General features: G+C 34.1%; 1 protein-coding gene across 1 annotated transcript in view; it reads right to left on the minus strand.

Moving 5' to 3' along the window:
* The window catches only part of LOC150105040 (spermatogenesis-associated serine-rich protein 2), a 248,778-nt gene that overhangs the window by 32,707 nt on the left and 201,929 nt on the right, over positions 1–14,142 (minus strand). The window contains exon 12 of the mRNA XM_090396113.1: positions 8,839–8,860. Within this exon, the coding sequence (XP_090252239.1) occupies positions 8,839–8,860 (22 nt within the window). The remainder of the gene's footprint in view (positions 1–8,838; positions 8,861–14,142) is intronic.

Below are 14,142 nucleotides of genomic sequence, written 5' to 3' on the forward strand. Positions count from 1 at the left end.
ACTACACTCTCTATTTCAAGTAGAATCTGACTGTAGTCAAACTTTAGTCTTTTTTGCAGCCATCCTTAGGAGAATTAAAAAGAAATTAATAAAAATAAAAATAAAATTAATAAAAAAAAAAACTAAATAACAAGTGCAACAAATGCTTATTCAGCTTTAATAACAATGCATATGTACATTCAAAATACACACTCAATCTGGACTTGCTTGCCTAATAAATATCCGATTAGTAAAAGTATGACATATTTTTACTGCTATTACAAATTTACTTAATTTTATTTTATTTTTTATTATTCGTGACACCCCCAAGGAGTCTGCAGACTCATCATGGGAGGATGCCCACTGTACAACTCTCCGTTTTCACTACAATCATTCATTGTATAGCCAATTATCTACATCAATGCCATCTACTGCCCACCACAACTAGGATTTTATGTCCTACATGGTAGGACATAAAATTTATACTGAAAAAAAAAAAAAAAAAATTAAATAAAAAGTAAAAAATAAAATAAAATTCTCAGCTATGTAAACTTTGGAAATGCTGATAAATTTCATATTTATTCTGCCATCTTTACTAAAAATTGCACTAAATAGCTGAGATATTTCACTGTTTCATAAGTTCTCCACTGAGAATGCAGCTGATGTTTTCCATGTTCATATTTTAAAAAAAATAATTATTACTGATTTTCATACCAACTTTGTTAATAGCAATTATTTTAGTTAAGGAGTCAACTGGATCTACTTAGAAGAATAAAATCATCATTCTTAAAAAAAAAAAAAAGGCTGAATGTAATATCTAAGACTGATTTCAAATTTAATAGCACTATTTTTTTTCATAACATGATGGAAAAAGAGTGGATATAGTGTGATCACTTATCTTACAGCTGATTTTACCTCAAAATCACTTTCCTGTGTATCCTTCAATTCTAATTACAGACTTACAACTTAAGTGTCAGCTACACACACACACACACACACACTTAATACTTATAAAGAGCAGGAGTTGCTTAAGGGTCAAAGCTGGAGAGTCAACTGTAAATGGTCATCATGTCCAATTTCAAATTCCTTGTGTACTGCTGTAACGAGTATGAAGTATTGAATTTATATGTTGTAATATGTTATAGGTAATGACTGGTCCATACCCTGAACAGAAATCCAACATCTATTTATTATTTTTGCTCTTTTTTCCAAATTTTCCTAAAACATTTTAATATATCAATTTCTCAAGCTACTGTTTAGATCTCCAACAATATCTTTTCCTTTATGTCAGCTGCCTTCTCTAATGACTCAAATTCCTCCACTTCTCCATGGTAGAACCTTCTGTGGGGCCACAGGCACAAGAAAGTCTCAGTATTCAATTCCCCTATTTTGAAATTTGCATATAGCTCTATTTGAAACTGTTTGCCATTCAAGTTTGTGTGTGTGGTGTTGAATACTATTAGTTTCTCCTTTCTTCCTTTACCAGATCTCTGCTGTCCAAATATAATATTCTGTAGTTCTCATCTCTTTTTATCTTATCTTGGTAACACCAATTATGTCAGTACAAGCAAAAGCGTCCAAGATTATCATTGGTTAATCTCATCCACTAACAACATCAGAGCCCAACAGGAATGTGGGCTTGACCTGCTGGAGGACAGACAAAAATTTGCCACCATAAAATTCATTAATAATATCAGAAGCTACCAAAGTGATGATATCTCCCTAAAAACTTATGAACATTGGAATCAAAAATGCAGACTTCACAGATCATCAACTTTACAATACGACACTATCAGGAAGGAAATAGGTCTTGATCATCTAAATGGCCACATAAAGAACCTCTATAAAAAAAAAAAATTAAAAAAAAAAAAAAGGCTCAAAGAGGCCTAAATACATCAACCTTCTTTCAGCCTCCAATATGATTAATGGAGACGCTGGTGCTCTCCTACTTCCAAAAGGTGAAAAACTTTCAATAAAAGTTGGATCTGGGAGGATTGCTTCCAATTTTACCAGCAAACTCTATGCAATCTAATAAATGAAGCACTCAAAACTTACTTAAAATTATCATCTCAACAATCAGAGGGAATTATAATTTACAGTGACTCAAGAACAGCTATGGAGACAATCAAAAATGGCAATACTAAGATCACACAAAACATTTATAGTTTAAAAATTTATGGTTTAAAAGTTTAAACTCTTAAACCAACTAAAGTGTTTGGGAAAAAGTTGTTTTACAATGGATTCCTGTTCATGTAGACACTGATTACAATGAGGCAATTGATAAATTAGCAAAAGAGGCCAGAGAACTCAATCAAGAAACTGACATGATAACTCTTGCTGATGCGAATGCACTAGCAAAATCTAAACTAATTCCACTAAAATCAAGGATACACTACCAAATTCCCAAAATCAATATTGACAGGAAAAAAACCTCCACCATGATAGCAAGACTCCGAGCAGGACATTTTAGAAGAATGAACATCAATACGGATGATACGAGAACATATAGAAACTGCAATAACTGCCCTAATATTGAACTGACACCCATTCACATTTTTACTTGTCCAGCAATTACAGCAGCCTTGCAAGCAATAGACCCTAATCCCAAACAACAGCTCTACAAAATCATTGACATAGCCAAAGCAGTTCAAGGAGCACGCGGAAATACCTAAGACTCTTCAAAAGACAAGACAACAACAACCAATTATGCCAGCAAGGTACTTCTTGTCCATATTTCTTATGTTGGTTGTCCCACTTTGAGCCTCCTGACATTTCATTGTTCTCCCTCAACAAAATCAGCAAAAATAAAAGTGCAGCTGCAGTTAGCAGTTTTCAATCTAGGACAAGAATTTCAATGCACATACACATGAGAAAAACAAAGAAATCTGGAAAGAAAAGCTATGTAAAATGTGCATTTTGGGAAAATGGAAAATATACTGTGGAACAGAAATTTAAAACTAGAGAGACCTGATATTACAGTAAACCTTGTTAATCTGACCTCTGATAATTCAACATTTTAGCCATGAGCAAATCCCATTTCCTCATTAAATGAATAAGTTCTGAATGATTTTAATTCACTTAATTCAAAATATATTTAATTTTTAATTCCAATACAAACTTCTTCTTATGCCTCCTTGGATTTGTTGTCTGCAACATTGTCTGTCCAAAACTTTACTTTTCCAGTTTGGACATTGTAATATGATGTTGCTGTCTTCACTAATGATGTCTAGCCATTTGTTCTATGTTTTCCTTTTAGTCTTTTACCAAGAATTTTACTATTTATGGTTTTCTTAAGAATACTGTCATTTTCCACACAAAAAACATGTTCTGTTCCTTGCAACTTTTTGGGATATTGTGGGCTCTTTCTATAAAGTTGATATAACACTCGGATGTATCTGGTCCTCCAGAGACCATTGTCATCCACTGGTCCAAATATTTTCTTAAGGATTTTCCTTTCAAAAGCTGCTATCAAATTCTTCAATGTTGCTGTAAATATCCAGGTTTCAAATACTGGTGAAGCTAGGTTTCACCAATACAAAGTACTCTTCTGTAAACCATTTAGTTTTTATTAATTTGAGGCTTATAATATCAAATTTATTGCAAAAGAATACTTTTCCTCCCTGGATTTTCCTTTTTTTTATAATCAAAAATATATCACTTTTCAGACTGATTTTCAAACTATGAACGAAAATGACTGTTACATCATCCATTTTAAAATCTATATAAAAGTCCTTTCTTTGCATTAAATTGTTATAAACTTGGATTTGGTATTCACAATAATATATTGGGTTCAGATAGTAGTAGCAGGATCATATGTAAAGAACAAAAGTATATTGTTTTTTCTTCAGAAAAGCAACAATATACACACAACTATTAGAAACACATTGCACTGGCACCCACTAGTAAAGAACTTGATCAGCAACTACTAGAATTAACTAACAACATACAGAGAGCTGCAAAAAACTTCAATTCCCAGAGGACTCAGGAAAAACAATTGGGTTCCATTTTGGAAAGATCATAATATCAATACTATGATCAGTGAAAGAGATATTATCAATGAGCAGTTAAAACAAAATAATACAGAAGAAAACAGAAAAAAGGTTAATAGAATTAACTCAAAAAATTGAAGATGAAATTTCAAACTGCACACAAAAAAAGTGGGAAGAATTCTGCAATAGACTAGATCCAAGGAAAGACTCCCAACACTGGAATATCATTAGATTATTAAATAACGCAACACTTTTGGATACTGATCTCTCTTAAAACACAATCTCTTCAGGAATTAATACAGCAGCAACAAACAAAGAGATGGCAAATATACTAACCAAACATTACTCTAAAGTAAGCAAACTGCAATACAACAAAGAAGACAAAAGGTGCAGGAAAAGTGTAAAACATCTGCTAATACAATCCAGAATCTATCCTTCTGAAGATATCTTTACTCAGGACCTCACAATGACAGAATTAGAAACAGCAATTAGTCAGACTGACCCTGACAAATCACCAAGAATTAATCTCATCTTTGGACATAAGATTAAAAACGAGAGAAATAGCCAAAAAGCCAAAAATCTGGAAAACATCAGTCATTATACCCTCACTAAAACCTAACAAAAACCCAAGTGACTATAAAAACTACAGACTAGTACTCTCTGTAAACTAAATGAAAGAATAATACATACTAGACTTATGAATTGGCTCTTAGAAAATAACAAGATCCACTTCTACCAAACTGCATACAGGTCTCAACACAGTACAGAAGATCAATTATTTTATTTTTGCCAATCAATCACAGATAGCTTTCAAGAAAAAACACCAAAGAAGATAACAGCAATTTTCTTGGATCTTACAGCTGCCTTTGATCATGTTTGGAGACAAAAGTTAATAAAAATTGCATACAATACTGGAATAAGGGAGAACACATTAATTTGGATTTCAGATTTCATGAAGAAAAATGAAAGTAAAAGTTAATGGAATTTATTTCAACGTGCATCAAACTTGGGCTGAAGCCCCACAAGGCTCTGTTTTAAGCCCACTCCTATTTTTCATCTATATGAACAATATTCATCCTCACATAATAAATGACAAAAATAGCACGCTATGCAGATGATATACAATCTGGCACACAAGCAGTAATCCTCAACAACCTGAAAAAGTCCTAAATAATTCAATAAAAGGCTTAGAAAGATGGGCAAAGGAACTTAAATTACAGATAAAACAAGAAAAAACAAAACTGAGTATCTTCTCCACTGACAGAAAAAATAGACACAATTACAACTCCCGAATCAAAATATATAATACCAAAATAGGAAAAACGGTCTCCAAAATACTGAGGTATTAACCCTATATATTGAAATGAGATTTACAACTGATATTACAAATATATCTAATAAAGTTCTTAAAAAGCTTAATACCATCAAAAGGCTTTGCGAACAAAGTGGGGTGCAAAATCGAAGACACTCAAAACTACATATATGGCACTCATACAACCCACTATGGAATATACCTCATCAATCTGGGCTCCAATCTTCTACTAGTTCAAAAGAAAAACTTCACAGAGTACAATCAAGAGCGGCAAAATTATTATAAGTGCAGTCTCATCCACAAATAATTTAAAAGCTCAATAAGAGTTTGGGCTTCACATACTAGAAGAATAGAAGAAACTCTCCGCAGTTAAATTCACTAACAGAATCAGGAGCCAACAACAGGATCACATGTCACTCAGGACTTTCGATGCCTAGACAGGAAAATCTAGACTAAAGAGATCATCTATTTTACAATATGATCATGAAATTAGAAAACAGATTTAGAACACCTGTCCATTGAAATAAGCAAAGAGCAATTCTTTTCCACTATATTACCAAAAACAATGATTAACTTGAATCTCCTAGAATCCTGTTCAAAAAAGGATTCACAGCATGAAAATAAAAGAAAAGGACTTGACACTATACATCACTTAAATAACCTAAACCATGTCATTGCCTATAGTGATGGATCATCTGATGAAGCATTCAACCAAGGAGGATCGGGGTTTTTCTAACTCTATCTGGAGGCGAGGAAACACGAATCAAAACCACAGCTGGCAAAATAGCTTCAAACTTCATTTGTGAATTAACAGCCATACAAGCAGTTCTCAAGTTCTATCTCTCTAATCCAGTAATAAACATTACAGAAGGAATAACCATCTAAATATTGAAGACTGATACCAACTCTGTCACAAAAATAAGATTGGTAAAACAAACTATCAAGAAGAACGAAATCAGCGATATTAATTAAAATAGAAAAATAACCACAATCATCAACAGACTAAGGACATTTTATAGGCATGAAAATTCAGCCGGATGGTACCAGGAGTCAAACTAACATCTGCCCATATCTATTCTTGTCCAGCAATTGTTGCGGCTCTACAGAAATTGACAACAACCCTATAGAGAAGCTCTACTCCATCAAAGTTCAACAGATTACCAAAGCAGTTCTACAGGCCCTTAGAACTGCAAGTCCTACAGATTGCCCTCTATGAGCAGTTCTACTCAACAATAAAAGTATATTGTTCTGTTGAAAAAAAGTTGAAACCAAATTTAGAGGTCATATATCATGACTGCTCTAAATTCAATTTCAACTTTTGTTTGGATTTTTAGAAATGAAATAAATCTCTCATTCAGTGAAGTAACCATGTAATATATTATCTACATTTTAGTCCATAGTGATAAACTCATAGGTGCAATACATGCTAATACACAAAAAAAAGGAACTTTCGTCAGATGTTCTTGGGCTTTCAAACAAGATTATATATACACACACATCTTGGGTGTAAAATACGTTAAAGATACCAAGAAATTTATACTTGGTTTTAATCCTTTTCCCAAGTAAGCAAAACAAAGTTTTGTGCGTGAAATATATTCACGTCTGAGCTACTTGTATATAGAGGCTAATGACTTCATATCACTTGCCTTAGTATGTATCCCATAATGCAAAGCATACCCCCTTTCAGATATGTATAATGCAATGCATAATGGGAAGGGCCACTACCCAGACCAGTTATGACCTTTATTGAGGTCTCTACAGGCCCTTAGAACTGCAAGTCCTACAGATTGCCCTCTACGAGCAGTTCTACTCGACAACAATAAAAGTATATTGTTCTGTTGAAAAAAAGTTGAAACCAAATTTAGAGGTCATACTGGAGAGATACCAAAGTTGAAGTAATGCAGAAGTCATATATAACTCATATACAAGTAGCCAAAAGGTGCTTGACCTTATTAATAAAAATCTCTGGGTGAGAGAAAGATGTAGAAAGTTTTTTACCTTGGGTGTAAAATACATTAAAAGATACCAAGAAATTTTATTCTTGGTTTTAATATTTTCCCAAGTAAGCAAAACAAAGTTTTGTGCATGAATTTTTCACGTTTGAGCTAATAATATGTATATACACACACACATTTTTTTTTAATACCAATATTTCTTTCTTTCAATGCAAAATAATTGCACTCAATTTTTTTCAACAATTATACATAAAATTATCTAGTCATCAGTATCTGTAATTAAAAAAAAAGAGCATTGCAAAACAGTATAGGATTAAACAAAAATGCCATGTTTCATCTCCCCTATTATATGGATGAGAACTCTGACCTTGAAGAAAGATGACAAAAGGATTGAAGACTTCAAGATGTCATTACACAAAAAGATAACAAAAACAAAAACTTCTAAAATGCAGGAAATCCAGTATTTAAAACAGATCTTAAGAAATCAATAAAGTATATATTTAGTTTAATCCTTCATCCAAGTGTAAGCAAACAAAGTTTGCACCTGAAGTATCTTCAGGACTGGGACAACTCGTGGCAAAGGTGGACTGACTTCACATCACTTGCCTTAGTATCCCATAATGCAAAGCATATCTCGCAGACATGTATAATGTTATGCATTATGGGAAGGGTCACTACCCAGACAGTTTTGCCCTTTATTGAGGTCTCTTCAGTGGGAGCTAGACCCAGAGGTGATACCAAGCTTGAAGAAATGAAGAAGTCATATTTCCATATATGAGTTGCCAAAAGGCATCACACCTTATTATTAAATTACTCTGGATTAAAGAAAGATGCTAAAAGTTTTTTCTCACTTGGTTAGACTAGAGTGTAAGCAAACAAAGTTTACACCTGAAGTATCTTCAGGACTGGGGCAACTCGTATATTGAAATATGACTTCTGCATTGCTTCAACCTTGGTATTACCTCTCGGTCTGGCTCCCACTGAAGAGACCTCAATAAAGGTAGAAACCAGTCTGGGTAGTGAACCATCCCATAATGCATAGCATTATACATGTCTGCAAGTAGATGTGCTTTGCATTATGGGATACTAAGGCAAGTAATGTGAAGTCAGTCCACCTTTGCCACGAGTTGTCCCAGTCCTGAAGATACTTCAGGCGCAAACTTTATTTGCTTACACTTGGATAAAGGATTAAACTAAATATATAATTTATAGTCTAACCAAGTGAAAAAAAAACTTTCAACATCTTAAGAAATCATCAATGCAAAAATTTTAATACAGAGGGAAAGTAAATAATGCACAAAGAGCTGCAGGAACCTTTTTTTGCACCTGGCCATAAACTGACAGCAATATTATACTACTTATTGCAAACCTTGATGTTTTTAAATGATGTTACTTTTAGTTATTTAGTTCTCTGAATTTGCAAGCCAATGTCCAGGGAAAAACCAAAAAATTATGAGATCATTTTGTCATCAGAATAAATGATATATGCTGAAAATAAAAAATAATAGCTGGATCCTCCTTCACACACATTTTTATTAAACATATGAAATAAAACCAAAATAGTTTAGCCTTATTTAATATCTTATAGAAATGAATTACTCACTTTCTCCAATACTATTTATGAGCTGGAAAAGAATAAGAGTAATAAGAATTACTAAATTTACATCTCTGAACAAAAAAAGATAAAAGATTAGTTAATTTATTGTAAATAAAATATAATTTTAAATTTAATCTTGTCAGCATTAATAGTTCAAATATGCATAAGAGAAAAGAATGAGGCAAATTTCTTAAAATATACCATCAGAACATTCCCCCTTCCTCACTGTTTCCAAATGGAAGATTAGTAAGATGTTCAAATATCTTAGCTGAGTAGAAACAGAGCATACAATTCATGTGTGTGTGTAGCACATCCAGATACTAAGTTCTGACTGGTTAAATTTGTGACAAGTTTACACATACTGCCAAATACTTCACATATTCACTCTCTTACCGATACACACATTGAGATATCCGTCTCTCTCTCTCTCTCACACACACACACACACACACGGGGGGGGGGGGGGGTTTGACAAATTATAGAAAATTCTACTCGCCACAAAAGAGTGTACGAGCCTGAGATTGTCCCATTCTTTTTTTAATGATATCTCCTAAGAAGTCAATAGGAGCTTGATAAAGTGATTATAGTTTGCCCAGTTGCAAGAACCCCTAGTGCACAGTGCCAAGAAGAGTCAATTCATGATAAAGGGGAAAAATAAATACGGCAATGTATGAATTCATCGGCATGTGAAATCACGTGCTTTATATGTAAAATTTTCCAACTGTTATAATACAAGCAAAATAATTATTTTAAAAACTAGAATTTTCATAAAAGAAAAGTCAATTTTCCGACGTGATGATAAACACCCATTCTATGAAACACATTGATTACCCTATTATCAGAATGTATTTGCCTTCTTCTGCCATGCACAAGTGTCGAGGGATCTTGCATCTGTGGTCTGACTATAGCAGTATTGTGTCATTGTTTGGAGAGCATTTCTTTGTGTGAGAACCATTCCAAAAAGGGGAAGTAAATAAATAATAATAGGATAACATTAAACACCAATTTTTTTTTTTTTTTTTTTTTGAAAAAATCATTTGTTACATTAATTTTGCTACTAGAATGGCCCTTTATATTATGCATATTCTTCTATATCTTTTATCTACCTTAAAGTGAAAAGAATTTATGTATATTTTTAACACTGAAGAAGACATTGATTGATTCATCTAGGGAGGTATGTGGCGATGTTGTAATGATAGAAAAATAAGAACCCTATAGTGGACACAAGAAGTTAAAGAAACAGTTCTGGAAAAGAAAGAAAGTATAACAAAAGTTCTTAGCAAATAAGGTGGCAGATGCCCTAAAAAAATACAGAGAAAAATGTAAGAGAGTTAAACTATGTGTAAAAGTAGTTAAACAAAAGTCATGGAAAGTTTTTGCTAAGAATATATGAAATAAATATCAGTAAAGTGACAAAAAATGTTCTGGAGACTATTGAAAAAAGCTGAGAAATGGAGGAAAAAGTACTGTAAAAGGAATCAGAGATAACAAAGATAACATGAAAATTGAAGATGAGGATATCCTGGATGCCTGGAATAAGTATTCTGAAAGGCTGCTAAACAAAACAAGCAGGTGATAGAACCATACCAGAAAATTTTCAAATACTTGAGGTAGGAAATGCCATCAAAAACTTGAAATGTAGAAAGTCAGCTAGAGTGGACAATATTCGACTAGAAATCTTTAAATATGGAAGTAAAAAAGTATTTACTTGTATATATATCTGAATTATGTGCTGTAGTGGCTACAGCACATAATTCAGAGAGCCTGGTCAGAAGGTCAAATTCCAAATGATTGGAGTAGGGCTCTGATAGTTCCAATCTATAAAAAAGGGAATGAAGATGAATATGAGAATTACAGAGGAATTTCTCTAATAAGTGTTCCAGGTAAGATTTATGCAAGCATACTTGAAAAGGGGTTGAGAAAGATTGTGGAAGAGAAACTTGGAGAAGAACAAGCAGAATTCAGGCCAAATAGAGATTGTCAAGATCAGATTTTCACTTAACAACAAAAAGTTGAGAAATCATGGAATATAACAAAGATATGTATTTAAGTTTTGTAGATCTGGAAAAGGCATATGACAAGGTGCTAAGAGGTTTTTCAAACATTATATAGAGCAATACATAATCTATATTAAAGTTGCAAGTCAGCAGTTAGAATGGAAGGAAATACAGGAAGAAGGGGGTTGATGAAAAATCAGGGGTAAAACAAGGATATACATTATCCCCATCCTTATTCATCATCTATATGAATTATATTTTGAAAGAAATGTTGCATTAAGCCTGATATTAGAATAGGCGATGTTAAACTTAGCTCTTTGTTTTATGCAGATGATGTACTCCTCAATACAAATCTCCAGGATTCTCTAACTAAATTGAATAACAGCTGTAACAAATTTGGCATGAAAATCACCAATAGAAACACCAAAACTATGAAAATGGACAAACATACACATCAAGTGCATTCTGAATTGAGAGCATATAGAACAAGTAAAATATTTCAGCTATTTAGGCACAATTTTTAATAAAGATGGCAAGTTAAATCTGGAAATAGACAACAGAATAACCAAAACTGGTATGGTGAGTAACCAGCTGAATAAATTTATATAGCATAAGTGAGAAATTAGCCAAAACAGCAGTATACAAGACAGTATTCAAACCAATTTTTCCAAGTTATAGATTTGAGTTAGGTTAGGTTAGAAATAAAGCACTTGATCAAAGACTAGAGACCATAATAAATTTAGTTTAATCCTTTATCCAGGTGTGAGCAAACAAAGTTTGCACCTGAAAATATCTTCAGGACTGAGGTAGGGTAGTACAACACTAGGCAACTCGCAGCAAAGGTGGATCAAGCTCTCAACTCCTTGTCTCAGTATCTCTCATAATGCACAGCACATCTCCTTGCAGAGATGTATACTGCTATGCATTGGGGGGGGGGGGGGGGGCACTACCCATACCGGTTTCGACCTTATGAATAAGTAAAGCCATCTCTAAAAATTCGGATGATCCCTAGGCCACTCAATTGTGGGCGAAAGACTGTCCATCTCAGCGTTGGCTCCACTCGGTGATGGCCATCCACCCACCACCACCACCACAGAGCAGAACCGCTCGTATTCCGAAGAAAAGCATTCACCGACACAAAGCCCCTCACCGGGCTGTGCTGAAAAACACTTTCCCCCCGGAGACTCAAATTGCTCCCTTAAGGCTAAAACCTTAAGAGAGCGAACTCATAATAGCCCCTCACCGGTTTCAACCTTTTTTGAGGTCTCATCAGTGAGTAGGTAGATCAGTGGGAGCCAGGCCCAGAGTGGAGATACTAAGACAGAAGCAATAGGAGAGGTCATCCTTACCTATAGGAGTTGCCAAAAGGTGTGCCACCTTATTAGTAAATTGCACTGGATTTAGAGAAAGATGTTGAAAGTTTATTTTTCATTTGGTTAGACTATAATAAATTTAGTTTAATCCTTCTGCCTTTATCCAAGTGTGAGCAAACATTATGGGAGATACTGAGACAAGGAGTTGAGAGCTTGATCCACCATTACTGCGAGTTGCCTGGTGTTGTACTACCTTACCTCAGTCCTGAAGATATTTTCAGGTGCAAATTTTGTTTGCTTAAACTTGGATAAAGGATTAAACTAAATTTATTATAGTCTAACTAGAGACCATAGATATGAGGGTTCTGAGAAAAATTAAGAGTGAATGAATCAATGGCAGAAATATATTAAAAATGAAGATATTAGAAAGGAACTTGACATTGTCTGCATCCAAGAATGTGTAAGCAAAGCTAATTTATGGTGGTATAGTATGCCCAGGCCCACACATTGTAGAGCTTCGCTTGGCTTTCTGCCAAGAATAGTCTATTCATGCTAAAGGGGAGAAAGAAATGAGGGATGTACGAATTGGTCACCAACATGTGAAATCACGTGTTTTCTTGTCTGTCGCTGTACTAGTTTAAAAACTACAATGTTCATAATAAAAAAAAAGCTAAATTTTCCGACCTGTAATTATCGGAATGGATTCTCGTTTTTGTGACATGCACAGAAGTGTTGAAAGATGTTGAATCTGCAGGCATACTATATTGCTACTTAAATAGAATAGGTGAGGAAAGGTTGGTAAAACAGGTGTTTGATGCCAAGATGGTAGGAAAGAGACCCAAAGGAAGACCAATGTCTAGGTAAACTGATTCAGCCAGAAGTGTCTTAGAAGCACGAAATGTTAGATATGACAATATTGGAGGGATCATAAGTCATAGATTAAGTGGAAGGAAAATTGTGGAGAGGAGATCAATAATAAATGTAAAACTTAATGTAGTGCTGTCATAGTATCCTGAACACTCCTTGAGGATACATATCAGGAAATTGATGATTGACTTGCTACAATGAGTTAACAGGAGAATGCATTATTAGAGTTTAAAAGGACACAATTTCCTGATATGTAACCCCAGGGGACAGCATCCAGGAATGCGTTAGCAGAGCTAATCTCAGATGGTATGGTCACTTAAATAGAATGGGAGAGGAAAGATTAGCAAAGCAAGTGTTCTCTGCCAGGTTGGCAGGAAAACGACCCAGAGGAAGACCAAGATATAGGTGGATTGATACGGTACAAAGTGCCTTAGATGATAGAAATATAAGATCTGATAATGTTGGAGTCTTGACAAGTAACAGACTGATTTGGAGGAAAATTGTAGATAGGAAGTTAGTAATGATGTAATTTTTTCATGTAGTACTGTCATATCCTGTACACCCCTTGAGGGTACATGGCAGGAATTTGATGATGATGATGACAGCATTATATCATTAAGTTTATCATTATTAATCTCCTATCAACCACTTTCCTCCAAATTTGTCTATTACTTGTGAGAACTCCAATGTTGTCATATCTAAAAATTTCATTCTTATAAGGCATTTCTGACTGAATCAATCTACCTAGACCTCAGTCTTCCTCTAGGTCTCTCTCCTGCCATTTTGGCATCAAACACTTGTTTTGCTAATCTTTCCTTATCCGTTGTATTCAAGTTGCAGTACCACATTAACTTAGTTCTGCTGGCCCATTCTTGAATGCTAACAGTGTCCAGTTCCTTTCTAATATCTTTGTTTTTAATATGATTCTGACAGTGATGCCATCAGTTCACTCCCTTGATTTTTCTCAAAATCCTCATATCTGTGAGGTCTCATATCTCTGATCAAGTGATCTATTTCAAACCCAACTCTCAGATCCATAACTTAAAACTGGTTCGAACACTGTCTTGTATACTGCAAGTTTGGCATATTTGCTACTTTCTCTCTTATTCTGTACAAATTTATTTAACTGGCTA

The sequence above is a fragment of the Typopeltis vanoorti genome, chromosome 7 (genome assembly GCF_054136105.1).
Source record: "Typopeltis vanoorti isolate ZY-2024b chromosome 7, IOZ_Tvanoo_1.0, whole genome shotgun sequence".
NCBI classification, from domain to species: domain Eukaryota; kingdom Metazoa; phylum Arthropoda; class Arachnida; order Uropygi; family Thelyphonidae; genus Typopeltis; species Typopeltis vanoorti.